General features: G+C 36.4%; 1 protein-coding gene across 1 annotated transcript in view; it reads right to left on the reverse strand.

The window, feature by feature from the left end:
- The window catches only part of VPS13B (vacuolar protein sorting 13 homolog B), a 761,997-nt gene that overhangs the window by 101,022 nt on the left and 642,407 nt on the right, over positions 1-18,568 (reverse strand). The window contains exon 40 of the mRNA XM_077748161.1: positions 1,662-1,858. Within this exon, the coding sequence (XP_077604287.1) occupies positions 1,662-1,858 (197 nt within the window). The remainder of the gene's footprint in view (positions 1-1,661; positions 1,859-18,568) is intronic.

The following is an 18,568-nucleotide window of genomic DNA, read 5'->3' on the forward strand; positions in this document are numbered from 1 at the left end:
ACTCAGATTTAAAAAAAACACAGTTTCATTACTTGTAGCTTTATTTTCTGAGATTTCCTGCTTTCTGTCTAGGGAACCTACAACTTAGAATAGGCAATCTTCCTATCCACTTGCTAACTCTTCATAGGATGGGTGTTCTTTTCACTGTTGCATTACGCATATAGGTAAAATTAAGATCCCACTCCTTTAATATCTTTTTACTAGTTGTAATTACTAGGTATTAGAAAAATAACTAGTTTTAAAAAGCCCAAATGACCTAGAGATAGAATATATAAAGTGTAAAACATTATTATTAAGCATACAAAATAATCAAAGGCTACTATTAAAATGTTAACATTTTAACTATTAAAATGAACATGTTAACTATTAACATGATACCAGAGGTTATCAGTGTGATATGATTATGGGTGATGGAATTTTATTTCCCAAATGCTCTTTATTGAACATATATCATTATTAATAAAAAAAAAAAAGAAAGCATTCACAACTATTTATACAAAGTAGGAATCAGAATATAATATGATGTACTATAATTATAACCTTGTAAAGGGATACGTTAGTGGGCAAAAATAAAGGAAACAAAAAAGAGAAAACAGTTGCTTTGCAGGGTGTAACAAACGATGGATATTTTTTTCTCTGTGTTAGTTTCAGGATGTTGTTTGGGGGAAAAAAGGAGAGATTATATAAAATGAGTAAGATAATGTTAAAGCCAACTCATCAGGAGATCTGGAAGGTAGCACTGAAAGTGATGGACAGCAAGATGGGCCGAGGCCCATAGTGCACATACTATCATATGACCCAAGAAAAACTGTTCTACTGATTGTGATTTAGTTTCTCTTTCTCATCTTTTATGGAAGCATGACCAGAGAGGCTTAATTAATAGGGATATGTAAATTGGAAGACGTACTGAAAAATAGGTTACTGAAGCCAATTTGTTTCTATTTTAAGTTAGTGGATGTATCAAGCAGGCAAACACTGGAAACAGACAATCTGACTCTGCTTTGCCACTAACCAGATAGCCTGTAGATGTGGAACACGAAGGTGTGGGGACATGATTCAGAATACTTGAAGTCTACAGTTCTAGATTCATTATGGCCAAATAGAATCTAGAGCTATCTAGAAACCCTTTGGATAGAAGTTATTTTGATTAGCCAAGTTTTTAAGGTCAAGAGGTCCGTCTTTCAAAGTTTTTTTTAAATTACTTAAGAAAGAAATATTTCCCAAATTTATCTTTGTAGAAGGAGACAATTCAATTTAGTTAATCTTTCTCCTAATGCCCCACGGTTATCATTACACATATTGTTTACTAGCCATTCAGAGTTTGTTGAAGAATTACTGGCTCTTTCCTTTATACTTTTTGGTTCAGGAGGAGATTTTTTTTTTTTTTTGCTAGTTTATTTTTGCACCTTCGGTTTTTATATTTAAGGAGCAGGTTCTTAGTGAGGGCTCACAAAGCCATAGTATGAATACAACTTAGGATTGTTAGTACGCAGACTCTGAGATATCAGCTTCTATCTTAATTCCTAGTGCTCATCTAGTTCTCCTCTCACAGACACAGTGGCTTGACAATCGAGATACGGCCAAGCAAGGGCTCACTAGAGAAGCTGACTTGATGACTGTCTCCTAGTAGAGTGTCACTTTTTCATTCATCACTGAGTTACCTTTGGTCATCAGCACCATTTTGACTGCTGTTCAAGACAATTCTCCAAAGATCCGAGGATACCAATTTCTTCTGGTCATTCACAAGATTGATATCCGGCAACTGCAGTTCACAAACTTTGCTTTCAGACAGACTAAATTCTTGAAATGCAACAAAAACCTTCTCGAGTTCATCCCAGTATTCCAAACTACAAGGAATCTGTATTAAAATAGAGAAGATTTTAGAAGTTGCAATCAAAACTATGATCCCGTTCTGTATTTATTGAAATGAAAATTAAACCATGCAAGTTACAACAATGAGACTTTTATAAAGGGATAAAGTTGTAAAAGATAGTAATTTAGAATTTCTTTTCATAGATATATTCACCTTGTATACCTACCTTATTTTTATTATTTACTAAAGTTTATTTGTTTTGAGAGAGCACGCACATGAGTGGAGGAGGAACAGAGAGAGGGGGAGAGAGAATCGCAAGTGGGCTCCATGCTCTGCATAGGCCCAAAGCAGGTCTCGATCTCACAAACCATGAGATCATGACCTGAGCTGAAATCAGGAGTCAGATGCTTAACCACTGAGCCACCCACATGCCACATCTACTTTGTTTTAAAAGACCTATTCTGGAATAATATGTGAAAACAGCCAAGAAGGATTTTTAAATAAAAGACAAACAATGAGGAACAAATTCTACTAGATGTTAAGTATGTGATAAAGCTATAGTAATTAAAGGATAAGGTTCAAGTAGTAACCTACAAACAGCTTAGAAGAAACAGAACAAAAAATAGTGTAAGGTAAGTATGATAAGTATGGATACATTTTAGTATGGAAGGAAGATGCCATTTCAAACAAGGAGGGAAAAGACAAGAAATTAGGTTGCAAGGACTGTCTAGCTATTTTTGTAAAACCAAATTGGGTCCCTGCCTCATTCTTACATGAAAGTAGATTCCAAAAGGATCAAATGTTAAAGGCCAAAACTGAAAGCATAAGAGAAAAAAAATCAGGTAATATTTTTATCATGATAGGACAGCTTTATTTCTATAGGTATGGCATGAAACCCATGGAAGAAAATACCCCCACAAAACCACAGTGGATAAAATCAAATTAAAAAAATAAAAAAGCAAACTAGGAGAAGACAGGAGATATTCAATGACAGATCTAGGAATAATTGTTATGAGAGCAGAGGATGTTTACAAATCAACAAAAAAATGAATAAGGATATTGAAAAACAAGAAAAGGGAGATGTTGGAAAAGGCAATTAGCCATGGGCCCTGACCTTCCCTTACATGTTACTGCTAGGTATGCAGAGGATACAAGGCCCTGAAAGCAGTTAACTGGGTCTAGTTCTCAGGTTGTGTTTACAGAGAGCAAATCTGAGGGATAAGGTAAAGTCAGTCTTTAGGACAAAGAGCAGACTTGCTCTAAAAGTGGTGGATCTGACAAGCTCCACATTCCTCGGCTGCACCACGTACCTACTGCATGCAAACCTTCCCCTGAGGGCCCTTCTGCCCTTCCTTGTGGGACCAGGGGGCAAAATACAAACATGATGCTCAAGTTGCTTGTCATGCCATGAGCAGTAATGTTGTTTCTAACCCATGAGTCTTAGGTCTTCTGCCAGCAGCCATGAAACACTAACAGGCTACCTTATTAGCATGCATACAGTACAATCCTAGGCTCTGACAGTAATTAGTACACAGAAAAAGAAAAATAATTGGCTAGCAAATATGAAAATATAGTCTACTTCAGGGGCATCTGAATGGCTCAGTCAGTTAAGCATTTAATTCCTGATTTTGACTGATACCACAATCTCATGGTTGTGAGATCGAGCCCCACATTGGGCTCTGCGCTGAGCATGGTGCCTGCCTTGGATTCTTTCTCTCTCCCTGTACCCTCACTCCATCTCCCCCGCTTGTGCACAAGCAAAAAATAAATAAATAAAAAAAAACGAGATAGTTGGGGGCGCCTGGGTGGCTCAGGTGGTTAAGCATATGACTTTGGCTCAGGTCTTGATCTCACAGCTCGGCTTGTGCTTCGGGCTCTGTGTTAACAGCTTGGAGCCTCGAGCCTGCTTCAGATTGTGTGTCTCCCTCCCTCTCTGCCCCTTCCCCACTCTTGCTGTCTCTTTCTCTTTCAAAATAAATAAATAAATAAGCTTAAAAAAAGAGATAGTCAACTTCCCTAATACTTAAACAAATTCAAATTCAAATTAATAATGTAATATTTTTAGTTTATTATTCTGGCAGTTTTAAGAAACCAACAGTTCTAATTTCTATACAGATGTGAGAATAAGCATTTTCACCCACTATTTCTGGCAGGTACTTTAGCAAGGCCTATTAAATCCTTGGAAAGTATACAACTAAGAATTTGTTTATAGAGATTGCAATACAAGTGGGTATTTATTTCAGCACTGGGTGTATTAGTAAGAAATCAGAAACAACTCAAATATCCATCAAGAGGGGATTAGTTAAATATGCCATGCAGATTGACAGAATGGATTACTATACAACCATCAAAACAAATAAGGAATATCTATGTATACTATCACAAAAGACACTCAAGATATATTCCTAAATTAAAAAAAAAAAGCTTTAAAATAGAACACGTAAGTTAATCCCATTTGTCTTAAAAAAAAAAAAAAAAAAAAGGACCAAGTTCAGATGTGTCTCCTGTTTTAGAAGCATTTCCTCTTCTAAGGCAGAGGATTGCTGCCACTTTTGTGCTACTTCTATGTCTAATATATTCTTTTATCATAAAACTAATTACACTTTGCAATTTCCTATTTACATGTTTGTCTCCTTTAGCTGACTCTGAGATCCTTGAGGTAAAAATGCCACATTATTTAAAAAAATTATTCCCAGCATCTAAACACCATTTTTGGGACAGAAGAGGATCTTAATGAAAGCATCGTGAATGAATAGATTTCTCCTTAACCTTTCTTTTCTAAATAAGTGATTCTTAATCTTTCAATGGGAGTTATTTACCTCCACCCATAACAAAGTTTCTTTTCTTTAAAGAGGGACTTGAGCATAGTGTATGGAGAGATGCTAAATGGGAAAAAGGGGAACAGAATGGATGAGCATAAGAGGCTAACAGTGTAATGAAACAGAGGTGTATGTTCTGATTAATGATGAAGTAACACATTCACAGTAATCCACTTTCCCCCACCATTTTTTGAAATTCTCTCCCTTCTTGCTTTCCATGACATACTTTTTTCTAACTTTCCCCTCTCTGTGTCTTTTGTTTCAGTATTCTCTCTCAGCCTGAAATACCCATACACTCCCTCGTTTCTCATTGTCTCATGTTTAAATCCTTCCCATCTATCAAGGTCCAAATGAAATACCACTTTTCTTTGAGCCTTTTCACCTCCCCAGATGGAAAAATGCTCTCCCTTTTCTGGACTCCAATAGTATTTTTAAAAAAGGGAACCTGTTTCATAGTCTTATCACTGTATATCTCACATTATAGTTATTTTTATACATAACATCTTCTCTGGTAGGCACATTCCTTGAGGGAATGATTTCCATTTGGCTAAGCTCTTGATGTTCATAGCACTTGGCAAAGTGTACACAGTTAATGTTCAAAAAAAAAAAAGCTGCTGAATGAATGAATGAATAATTCATGAATGAATGAATGTATATATACATAGTAGGTGATTCAGTCCATCTCTGGCACATTAAAAATTCTCTACAAAGAAGTATAGAAGATGAAAGCATGAACTCTGGAGTTAGACCTAATGAGATTCAATTCCTAGCTCCATTAGCTATGAGTTCTTGGGCACATTAATTTCTCCAATATTAGTTTTCTTATTTCTAAAAAGGAGATAGTAACAAAACTGTCTCATGAACTGTGAGATTTAAGAGACAAAGCATCTCATATAACACCACGTAGTAAAAGCTTAACAAATGTTAGCTATGAATTATTTACTCTTCTCATGCTCAAAGAACACTTCTAAAGCTTGGGTATTGTCACCAGAATCAGCTAGGTTGTGATTAAGGGTCCTACTTGCTAGATTTCTTAACAATGGGTTGGGCTTGTGAGAAGAAAATAATAAATCTTACACCTGGATATACAGGAACACTGCAATAATAGTTCAATGCGGTTTCCTGCTATATATCTATTAAAATATGTCTCTCCATGTTGGCTGTGACTTGAGAGATAAAGGAATATGCCATTGCTTATGTCCTCTCTGGAGTGCCACTGACTGCCAATGAATCAGTCCTTTGGTTTAGGACTATCATAACCAGAGGTGGATCAAATGTAGGAAGCAGGGGTGAGATGCATGATTCTCACTGGAGGAGTGCAAATGAGTTTAGAAAAAGCATATTTAATATACCTATTGTTTTTTTATAATGCAAATAATAGAATGTAAACTTTAAAACTTATCTTTTTGGTAGACAGATTACACAGAAAATAGAGTGAAAAGATTTGTTTCTGGAATTGTCTCCAGAAGTTCTCCATTAAAATTAATACGTAATAGTTTATGAAAATTGGCTGTCACACAGGAAAGCAGAGTGGGACTTTAAGGAAAAAAATCTAGTTAAGTTTTGATGTGCAAGGCAAGGGTTGGAATAGGTCCATAATACAAGGCAACCCAAGCTGGGAACCATTGTGGGAAGCCATGGGGCAGTTTAAGGGCAATGAAAGTGGACTGTACCAACACTGGCACTTAGGGGAGGAGGAGTTGTGAAGAGTTCAAAAAGGGAGATTTGGAAGAAAGCCAAAGAAACACTTTATTTAGTTCACAACTTGGTGTGAGGCTGGCTCTGTGGTTACATACTTCAACATTTGAACATTTGAACATTACAGACAACTCAGAAAACAATAGAAAACTACTAGAGAAATAAACCCCCAAATATGTCAACTATGTGACTGTCAGGATTTTCCTTTGTACAACCCTATTTTCCTCGGTAAACAAAGGGATATTAATAAATTTACTCCAAATAAACTTCTGCTGAAATAACTGTAAATTTTATGTCTGGATGTACATTTGCAAAAGCACACATTTAATCCTTTTCCTTGTTATAAGAATGCATTTGTCTTCAAAACTTCCAAAGGAAAGCTAATAATGATTACGATTAGTATTTTATTTTTATTTATCTTTTAAAGTTTATTTAATTTGAGAGAGAGAGAAAGCATGCATGGCGGAGAAGCAGAGAGAGAGGGAAAGAGAGAGAATCCCGTGCAGGCTCTAAGAACTGTCAGTCCAGAGGCTGATGTAGGGCTTGAGCTCATGAACACTGAGATCATGACCTGAGCCAAAATTGGAAACCTAACTGACTGAGCCATCCGGATGCTCCACAATTAGTATTTTAAACGTAATTTTAGTCAGTTGTCCAAACATCTATTAAGCCATAAATTTATAGACCGTATAGATATAATCTTTATATTTTCTTAATTCCCTGTCATAAAGCATGCTTTTGGTATGACACTCCTGTAGGATAAAATCCGGGCCCTGACACTTAAGTCACTGTTCTACCACTTGAGCAACGTATTTAATGACTCTGGGCCTCAGTTCCCTCATTTGCGAAACGTAGGTAAGAAAAACACATGGTTTTTAGGACATGTTAAGGATTTTTGACTTTACCTTCACATCGATGGGATATCTTTGAAGAGTCTTAAGCAAAGAAGTAATGCAGTCAAATTTATGTTTATTGTGAAAGCTTTTGGATACTGTGTAGAGAACAGATTAAAAGGGGGGCAAGCCTGGATGTGAAAGGGCCAGGCAGGAGGCGAGTGCCCAGTCTACACTTAGTATGGTTGGTGGCAGCAGAGGGATGGCTGGGAGATTCTACGGACATAAAAATTTGTTGATTGATTAGATATGAGGAAAGGGAAGTGTCAAGGATGACTCCTGCGTTTCTGGCCTGAACAGCTGTGTGGATGCTGATGTCATTTACTGAGATGGGTGACTGATCTGTCCAACTGGGGAGTAGGTTGTGATATATGTGGGGTAGGGGAGGGGAGGTTATGAGTTCATTTTTAGACAAGCTGAGTTAGAGGTATCAATGAACTACTCAAGTGGAAATCTGAAGTGAGGAGTTGGCTATACTGAAGAGTGGAAGAGGGAGTTCATGTGTTGATACACAGCTATTCGTTTGTCCAGCCTTAGCCTTTTGTCAGGAGAGTGTAATGGAAAGACAGACAGCACCAAAGTTCAGGATATTTATTTGCAAAAGGGTGTTTTAAATGATGAATTAACCATATAAACGGGTCAAGGGGCTCCTAGGTGGCTCAGTTGGCTGAGTGTCTTACTCCTGGTTTGAGCTCAGATGATGATCTCATGGTTCGTGAGTTTGATTCCCCTGTTGTCAGCTGTGCTGTCAGCAAAGACTCTGCTTGGGATTCTCTCTCTCCTTCTGTCTCTCTGCCCCTCCCAAGCATACTCTCTTTCTCTCAAAATAAATAAACATTTGAAAAAATAAAATAAAAAATATAAACTGGTTAAAAGGGGATGAGAAAACAGTGAACTGATGGACAGGGAGAAAGCAGGGATAGGTTTATATAAGTTTATATACAGTTTAATGAATGAGTATAGTAGGACTTGAGTGAGCAGGCTGGAGAGAGAGACTGCAGGTGAGATGAGATGCTGGAATGAGTGATTTAGGAGGCAGAACAGTTTGGGATGATGACAAGGTCTGGGGCTTGTATGTGACAGCGACTAGTGAGATGTTGTGGAGAAGATCACTAGAGTAAGGAGATCAAGCTGAGGTGTTTGGCTGGGTCATTTGCATGGATGTTGATGGCAGGGAAGAGTGGGGGTGGGGGATGGGCTAAATGGGTGATGTGTATTAAGGAGGGCCCTTGTGATGAACACTGGGTGTTTTATGTAAGTGATGAATCACTAAATTCTACTAATATTGAGTTATGGTAACTAGGATTTAAATAAAAATTTGAAAAAAAAAAAAAAAAAAAAAGCCATGGGCCAAAGACTGAGAATTAGGAAGAGTGACCAAAAAGTTAGTAGATGACAACAACAAAGAGGGGTGGGGATGACAAATAATTAGATGGAGTGAGTCTCAACGGAGCAGGGAGGTTTTACAGGAGTAAAGTTAAGTGGCACTGGTGACTAAGAACATCTCATCTTCTGACTCTGAGGTTAAAAGAGATGTGAGGGGATGAACAGGGAAGGGTTACGTGGTACAGAGTCCCAGGGGACAGTAAGATTTTATCTAAGGTAAAGGGGCAGGGGAAATGCTCGAAGAAAAGGTTGAGGTTTAGGGGAGCTCACTAATCAAAGAGTAAGTGTTCCAGAGGGCTCAGTACAAGGTCTGGAGCGTGGAAGAGAGGAGGTCGGTTCTAGAGGAAGAAAAAGGATGCCAATCTGTTATCTGTACAAGAGGGGATAAATCTCCTAGTCTGGGTAGTGAGTAGGAAAGAGGGAAAAGAGGCATGTGTTGGAAATGAGTCCTGACTTAGGAGATTAGGGACAATGGTTGTGGTTCTAAATGTTAGCCTACTGTCCCTTCCTGAGGTATGGCTTGTATTCTATGTGTTCTCTGAAAAGAATTCTTAAAGAAGTCTAGCTATTGCTCCGATGAATTAATAGCACAAAGTCTGATATGCGGTATCTGCTTAATAAGGTTTTCAAAATGAAGACAGGTGCTGAAAAGGTAACACTTTTACTTTCTTAAAGAGTCTTCTATTCTACAAAGATCTTGTTTTGTATACTGAGCTCTTCCATTTTATTTTGCAATCACACTTACTTTCAAGTAACTTTACGTTAGCTCACTTCCTTTGCCTTTCAGTTAGGAACTGACATGCCCAGCTAATCTCTAGGTTAGTAGTAACGCAATTAAACTAAAAATTGAATGCAGTCAGATTGTGCTTCATATGGTAGCAATTAATTATTGTCAAGGAGTAACCCTAGGCTCTGTTTTGTGTGATCTATTTAAAACAACTTTATTATGTGCTTTTAGGTTTGAAAGAGATGATGTGAATGATCTTTAGTTACATATCTATAACTGAGGATTTATTATTAATGCCTGCACTGAATAACTTGAAGGAAAGAGGACTATTCCAAGGAAGCTTGGTTGCCAAAAAATCGTTTAGAAAGCTTGAATATCTAATACTGAGTCATGGGAAGTGGGAACAAGTAAATTGGTTTCACTGGAAAACATTCCACATGTAACACATGGTACATTTCAAGTGACTGTCAAGATTATATATTTTTTTTATAACATTTTGTTTTCCTATCCATTATTTGACAGAATCTAAAAAATTAGCCAGCCATACATAATAAACTGTAGTCTAAGCATATGTGGTCTTTGCATATGAATACATTTTAGGTTGTATATCTGCCAGTTGGTAAGAGCACATGTATTTTTGCATTTAAAATGTTATTCCACAATTTGTTTCCATTTGATGGCTAATTTGGGAAGATTTGCATGTGTGTTGGCTATTTAAAAATATTTCTGGTACAAAGAATATTTTGGCACTTAATTTGTTTTTATTACTTAATAGTGCTGCCAAGACTATTAGCACAGTTGCAAATGCCCATCTGTCCTCACAGATAAATAGCTTTGGTTTCTCATTGCAGGAGCTGTGGAAGCTGGGCCATTGCCCCTTTGCCCCTTCAGTCGCACTAAGCAACTGAGGAAAAGGACACAGAGAAAGTGTCTTCCTGTATTGATGTGCGTAATAAAAGAGCTGGTAAAGAGAGAGGATATGTAGCAAATGATGCAGTCTGTCTGCTTCAGTCATCCTTTACTTTGTATTAGAGAGAAGAGGGGCAGAGTAGCTGCGTAGGGCTGGTCAGTGAGGTACAAAGCTGAAACTTCCATTCAGGCCTAGGCTATTAAAGCCTGGTCACAGCAGAGGATGCCATCTTTATTGCTCCTCCCACTACATTTCCAGATTTCCCAGGATACCAAGTCAGCAGGTGATTATAGTAGGGGAAGAACAGCTACTTTTCCACTGTCACCTACGTTTTTGTAGTAATGACACTTGATGGCAGCTGTGCATTAGAAAACCACCTTGTGAATAGCCCTTTGCAATTTACAAAGATTTTTCCTTTTTTAAAAAAAGTTTATTTATTCTGAGAGAAATAGAGGGTGTGAGCATAAGAGAGGCTGAGAGAGGGAGAGAGAGAATCCTAAGCAGGCTCAGTGCTGTGAGCGCAGAGCCTGACACAGGGCTCAGTCTTACCAGCTGAAGTCAAGAGTCAGATGCTTAACTGAATGAGCCACCTAGGCACCCCAAGATTTTTCTTATAGATTACCTTAGTGAGGAAAATATTAAGCCCATTTTACAGATAGGTTAACTGTGGCTCAGAGTTCAGTATCTTATTCAAGAACACACATTTAATAAGATAGACCTACTGATTATGAATCCTATGTTCTTCAACTAATTATCTTGAGATTAAAGAAGAAAAACAGACCTCATACTATGTCATTTACAATTTCTAGTTCCCATTCCTTTAATGTGGATTCTCAAGAAGAAATATGAATGTGGAATCCACTTTGATCTTTAACATTTATCCCAGTCATTTTTAGTTACTTAATTTGGCAAATGTTTTCTCTTCAGTAGGCTTTTTCTTTCAGCACATTGAGTATGTTATTTCTCCGCTTCTGGCCTGCATGGTTGCTGATGAGAAATCAGTTGTTAATCTGATTAACTATCCCTTATATATATATGATGAGTCAACAAGTTGTCTTTTGACAGTTTGATTGGGTTTGGCATGGAAATCGTTGAGTTTATTCTACCTGGAGTTCATTGAGCTCTTGGATGTATATATTGATTTTATTTTTTTAAGTCAAATTTCTCAAGTGCTCAGCCATTAATTATTTCTTCAAATATACTTCTCTTTCTTTCCTCTCCTTTTAGGACTATCATCATGCATATCTTGATATACTTGATGGTATTCCACAAGTCTCTGAGGATCTGTTCATTTGTCTTAATTCTTTTCTTCTTTCTGTTCTTTAGACTTAAAAATCTCCATCAACCTATCTGTAAGCTTACTAATTCTTTCTTCTCTACTCAAATCTGCTGTTGAGCCTCTCTAGTAAACTCTTCATTTCAGTTACTATCTTTTTTCATTCTGAGATTTCTATTTAAGTTTTTTCTTTATAATTTATATCTATTGATATATTTGGTACAGTCATTCTCATATTTTCCTTTAGTTCTTTCTTTCGAATCTTAGAACATATTAAAATAGGTGGCTAAAGTCTAGCAAGATGAACATCTGGGCTTCTGAGGGACAGCTTCTATTGATTGCTTTTTCCCAGAAAGGGGCCATACTTTGTTTCTTTGCACATCACATACTTTTTTGTTGAAAATTGGACATTTTATTTTATTTCTTTTTTTAAAATTAAAAAAAAAATTTTTATTTTTGAGAGAGAGAGAGAGAGAGAGAGAGAGAGAGAGAGAGAGAGAGAGAGACAGNAAATTATTATGTTAATGGATACTAACTATATTACTATTATATTACTAATAAATAGTGGCAACTATGGAAATCTGATTCTCTCCCTTGCCCAAGTTTCTAGTCATTGCTATTTCCTGCAGTTGTTGTCTGTGTTTAGTAACATATATGAATCAGTTCTAAAAAGTACAAATTCTTTGTTTTGCAGCCACCGAAGTCTCTACTTGGTGAGCTTAGTGGTCAGTTAATGATGAGAGGTTTTCTTAAAGATCTAGAACCGATAAGCCCCCACGTCTTGGCTGATGGGCTCTATATTCCTGTTGAGACATGCCTTCAACTCTGCCTTAGCTTTCCTTTCCTGCTTGTGCAGAGCCCTGAGGTTAGCCAGAGGTGAGAGATTGGGCTTTGTCAGGTTAACCCTGTGCAGGTGCAGATACCAGGGAAAGGACAGAGCCCTAAGCATGTATATGCTGTCTTGCTTTCCCAGGAATCTGTCGGAGCTTTTCAAAGTCTCTGTAAACATCTCATTCTGCAGTATTTCCTTTTAAAGTTTTTGGTTAGCTGAGAACTGTAGCTGTTATCTACTGCCTTCCACAGCCTTGAAAGTAATCAATTTCCTCAAATTCTTTCTGACATACACCCCTGGGGTGGGGTGGCTTTTCCCACCAGCAAGTTTTTATTTGATAACTTTTGAAAGAGTAATTGTTGTGAAACTCTTATTTTGTTAATTTACAGCTATTTTACCTCATTAACCAATTAAAAGTATATGCTGCATTTATAACAGTATCAAAGTGGTATTAACACCAAATATATTCCCTAAGGGGAATGCACTGGAAAGATTAGAGATAGAAAGGTTACAGAGTTTTCAATTGATGACTGCAATAGAGTCAATAATAGTTAAGATATAAAAATATCTGAGCATGAAATAGTGGATTGAAGGGTGACAAAAAGAGACAATGTATATGTAGAAACTGGGATAAGTGGAAAACAAGATATTCATTAAAATCCAATAAGCTAAAAAAAAAGAAAAGAAAAAAATCCCAGCATTGCCTGTATACAATACAGAAGAAGAGGTTTCTATTTATAATTATGATTCAACTTAACTATCCTTCTGTCCTTCTAATTATGAAGAACATTTCTCATCATCAGTTATTTATAAAGACAACAGAACATTACAGAGAACAAATGTAATTCAGTAGAGATACTTTTCAATAGTTAATAATTAAGAACTGTATTCTGACAATGATATTTGCTGAGTTTTTTATTTCTACTTCAAAGTATAAATCTACCATTTAATGATGACCTATAATATGAATATGTTCACAATCACAAATGTTTTTAGTTTCTAATATTTCTTTTTTATATGTATCTGCTTTTTAGTTGATTTTGAAGAAGGAAAAGAAAAGCTTCTATACATCTTCAACTAATAGAAGTTATATAAAAAAAAAAAAAAGAACTTAAAATATTGGAACCAGTTGAGAAACCACAAGTATTCAAATGCAGGAAATCATGATTTTATAACATTTGAATGTGATCTACTCTTGGGAAACAAAGTTAACCAAACCCTATTTCTGTACAGGAAATATTCCAGCGTACAGTTGTAATACATTGTGGTGAAGGGGTACAGCTGCAGATTTTTCACCTGTAATGCCCCTCTGGTATTGTGGCTTACTGCATTGCATCAAGACTGCCTTCCTGTCCGGAAAACCCTCTAAGTACAAACAAGACTCTAAGTCCAGATTTTATTTTCCCTTGGTATCAAAATATGGTAATTTAAGAGCCCTGAGAAATACTTTTTAGCCTTTAAAAGGAAATATGTAACATTCTTCTATTAGGATCTATGTTTGGGTTGGTTTTTTAAAAAACTTAACATATGACCCAGTTATCTTATCAATTTATCAAGCTACCAAGTTTCAAGCAAATGCAGGTGTGTAATATGACATCTTTCAAGATAATATTTTTCCTTAAAGAGAAATAACAAAAATATATTCAGAACTTCTGAGTCAAAACTAACTTAAAGCAGGGGCACCTTTACTATTTTATGGTTTCTTTTAATAAGAAGACAAGTCCTAAACTCAGCACCGTGTTCTAGTCTCATCTCTAACCGTTCAGGTATTTTACTCATTTGTATAAAGCAATGAAATGTACATGGTATACTGTAAAGAACACTAACTGGGAATCAGGGAAAGCTTAATTTTTATCTAAATTTAGTTGCTGACTAGTTTTGTCATCTTGAGTTGAATTCACTTAACCAGTCTGAGCCTTAATTTTCTTATCTATAAAAAATTAGGAGGATAAGATTCAAGCTTTTCTCAACTCTAAAGTAACATATACATATAGAGTTTGCTTTTTAAAGTTTATATTTTAGGAAGAGAGTTTATATCTTAAGTATATACTATGTGCCAAGATTTACATCATTTAATTTTAATCTTAGTGGTAATTCCATAAGTTAGTTAAGGATATATCCATTTTACAGATGAGGACAAGAGAACTCCAAAGGGTTACACAACCTGCCAAGGATCTCAGTGGTTGATAGTCATTTATAGAGCCTGGACTGCTGGATTCTAGAACCCAGAGACCTTATTCACTTCAGTATATTGACTCTTCTATTTTAGTTACCTGATTTTGCAGGATTTCACAACTATGCAACCTGACAAATAGACAATGCTCGTAAACCAAATACATATATTGCAATAATTTGTTTTATGATTGTTCTTAAAACTAAAAAAGTTATAAATGTAGTAATCATTGATAATTGCTCTTAATAACCCTTGAAAATAAGAAAGAGAACTATGGTGCAGATAGTGTAACCCTTACTCATTGGGAAGAAGTCAACAGGGACTACGGAATAACTTTTAAAAATCTGAAATGATTTTAAAACACAAAGGAAGCTTAGCATACTTTATAAAGGCTTGTCCTAAATGTTTAAACTAGAATAGGGGTCAACAAACTTTTTCTGGAAAAGACTAGATATCAAATCCTTGAGGAAGTGTGTGTGTGTGTGTTATACATATAAACATATATATATATATGTGTGTGTGTATATATATATACACATATATCTCCACACATACACAAATAATGTGCTCTCTGTTCCAACTACTTTGCCTACTATATACCATGTAGATAATGCCTAAATGAATATATGACTGTATTCTAAAGACATTCTTTTACAAGCATAGATGGCGGGCTATATTTGGCCTGCAGACCATATAGTTTGCTGATCCCTCAATTAGATGAATAGAGTTGTCCTTACAGAGGCCCTTTAGACTATATGTCTGTTGGGAAAAACTCTTCATGAGTCTATCATGTTTCCACACATCTTAGAGGTAAAAGCATTGCCTTTGTTCCAGACTATCTTTTAAAGGACATATGTGTAGCAAACAGGTACGGAAAAAAGAGATAATGTCTGCCTACAAAAGGGCAGGCATGCTTATTGCCCATTATAAAAGATTCAGGTTCTGCAAGTTCTGGGTTCCCCTCCTGTAATGTAACTCACTGTGTGTACAAGTGTCATCTGGCCCTTCTCATGTTGCCTGAAGGAACTTGAGGGCTGGGAACCAGCATAGATACACTCTGTTGTAGGTAACAAGCTGTCCTTCATCTCTGATCCAGCACTTCGGTGTTTTCTATCAGTATCCGTGGAAGTGTAGCAGGCTAAGCTGTCAGACTGCAAATGAGCTAAACCTCAGACTCTTCATAATTTTTGACAATATTTATAATTATTTAATATATGTTTATATGTACCATATATATCACACACATACATAAATGAATGTATAAGGAGATTAATTAGTTTATCAATCATAATTTATTCACCGCGTATTTATTGCTTCTGTGATAAAGGCAAGCTGCTAATAAGGAGGCAAGAGTAACTTCTGTGATTTTGACTCTGATGGAAGTATGATGAGAAGACTTATTTTCAGGCACATAACAGGAAGGAAGAAAATTATAAAAAAATTAAAGAAACTAAGCCTGCCAAATCAGCTCCTGAGTAAGGGGCAGACTGTACTGCGTAGTTTTCCAAATAGTAACCTTGGTTGACCTCTGACATTCTGGATAAGTGTTCTAGGGGAATAAATCTCAGTGAGATAAAAATGATACTGTGTGCAAATTCCATGAACATTCCTAAGGAATTATGTGCAAATTCTGGCCCCTCCCTATCTTCCCAGACTAAACTCCTAATTTTACATTACATATGCCTTTAGCTGTCATCAATTTACCTCCATCAATGCTACCTGAAATCTCCTCCATCTTTCAAAACTATTCTCTTCACCTCCTCCCATGAAAACAACAAATCAAAACACCCTTTTCTACTTATCCAAATAAAAGTGATCTCTCTTCTGAACTCCCAAAACATACATAGCTTAAAGTCTTTTTATGACATTTAGTAATAGTATTTTGTGTTGTAGTCATCTATGCATACTTGCACCAAATTCCAGCTTGGGTGCCTTTATAACTTCCTGCCTTTCCTCAGAGGAAACCTGTGTAGAATAAGCACATAATCCCAGCTGCTACTCTCTTTGTTCAAAATTCTACCAGAAATATTGCAAGGGTCTCTTTGTCTTCAGCTTGCTCTGTGAGTAGGCTCCACAGATCATGCCACGAACAGATCATGCTAATAGTATGTAAAACCCAGACTACACTGCTTGCAGGCAAGGCCTTACTTTGGCAGATAGTTTGAGGAGACAGTCTCAAGTGCGTTAAGCTAACCTTATTCTATTTTTTTAAGGCTTTCACTCAGTCACAGTCAATACCCACTTGGTACTATGACAGGCATTAGAGATCAAAGATAAATATCATAAAAACTCTGCCCTCAAGATGTCCTAAGTTAAGGAGGGAATCAGTAATATAAATAGGCCCAGGGTAATATGGGTATTCTAAAAACGGGCAATGTTCCCTGCCTGCACGGAGACAGAAAACATCAGGGAAGGCTTCCTGAAAGAAGGGTCAAGAAATGAACACAGAAAAATAACAAATTCGGGGCGCCTGGGTGGCTTAGTCGGTTAAGCGTCCAACTTTCACTTAGGTCATGATCTCGCGGTTCATGGGTTCGAGCCCCATGTCGGGCTCTGTGCTGACTGCCAGCTCAGAGCCTGGAGCCTGTTTCAGTCTGTGACTCCCTCTCTTTCTCTGACCCTCCCCTGCTCACGCTGTCTCTCTCTCTCTCTCTCTCTCCTAGAAATAAATAAAACATTAAAAAAAAAAAGAAAAATAACAAATTCATAAATGTACAAGATGTGTTTTATCTTTTCAAGATTCTATTTAAGGCATTTCCTACCTTGTAAATATTACATTATAAATGAATGCAAAATTCATACCGTTAAATTAAACATGAACTGTTATATTTCAGATATACATAAAATCCAAATGACAAAAAAGGACAAGGTAATTGTCCATTGTGGAGTATCTATTTTGAAAAATCAATCACATGTATTTGAATGCAAACTTGAAAATAAGGAAGCATTCATTTTTTTGTTATTTGGTACCTAATTTTGTTCACAACACATAAAAGCACTTGGAATTTGAAATTATATGTTCAAATCTGATAAAGCAAACACGAATAGACTATATAGTTTCCTAAGACAATTATATTCGCAAATGACTGCCTCAACATAGAGCTCCAAAGTAGAATGCAAAAGAAAAGTTATCAGGCATATCTATGATGTATATCCTTACAAGAAAACATGAATGTTTCTGAAACTAACCGTGATTCTTTTCCTATTACCTGTCATGTCAGATTTGCCTGAAATAATGACTACAGTAGTTTAGTGCCAATCACTCTTAACCTTATACTTCTCTGATTTGCCATTAAGAAGAGCCACAGGGTGTTAGAAAATATGTCTATTTACATATCAACTAAACATATCAGACCACTTGGCTTGTTTTCAGGTTTCAGGTGGCTAAGGGAACAAAGGAGGCTCTCATAGATACCTCTAATTTTCTAAGTCTTGCAAAATCACCTCTTAGAAAATCTACAGAGAGGCAAGTTTCCTGGTCTAGAATGACTGGCTCTTTCTTCATAAATCTGCAGATAGAATTTCTGGCTGTACTGACCACCATTATTTGGTGGTGACCTATGTCCTGTTAAGCGAATCATCATGTAAAAAGAATGTAATGTGGAAAAGATGAGTTTTGGGAATGCTTTTTTGACGATTTAGTTCAATTCATAACACAACATAGACTAGAATAAAAGCCACAGACACCTAATTTGCTGTTTCGGGGTACATCACAGGCTTTCTGTGGCAAACTTTTCTTTAAGATTCGTGGGGAAAAAATGTAACAGATAAATAACAATATGAACAGGGGTAAAAACAAAAAAAAGACCCAACAAATAGTTGTGTCCGTAGGTCAACTTTTATATTCACAGGGAATGGTCAGCACCTTCGTGGGTGTTCCCCACTGTGATCTTCTTCCCCTGACCCTGCTGCCCAAGGGAAAAAAAGTATTCTTGGAACATGTCACTCTTGAAAAAGTTAAAAAAAAAAAAAACAACCCACAAAGAACAAATTCTTTTATATTCCCTAATATAAGCAATTCTTAAAAATTTAGTAAGCACT

Source organism: Crocuta crocuta, unplaced genomic scaffold (assembly GCF_008692635.1).
Source record: "Crocuta crocuta isolate KB4526 unplaced genomic scaffold, BGI_CrCroc_1.0 scaffold39, whole genome shotgun sequence".
NCBI lineage: Eukaryota > Metazoa > Chordata > Mammalia > Carnivora > Hyaenidae > Crocuta > Crocuta crocuta.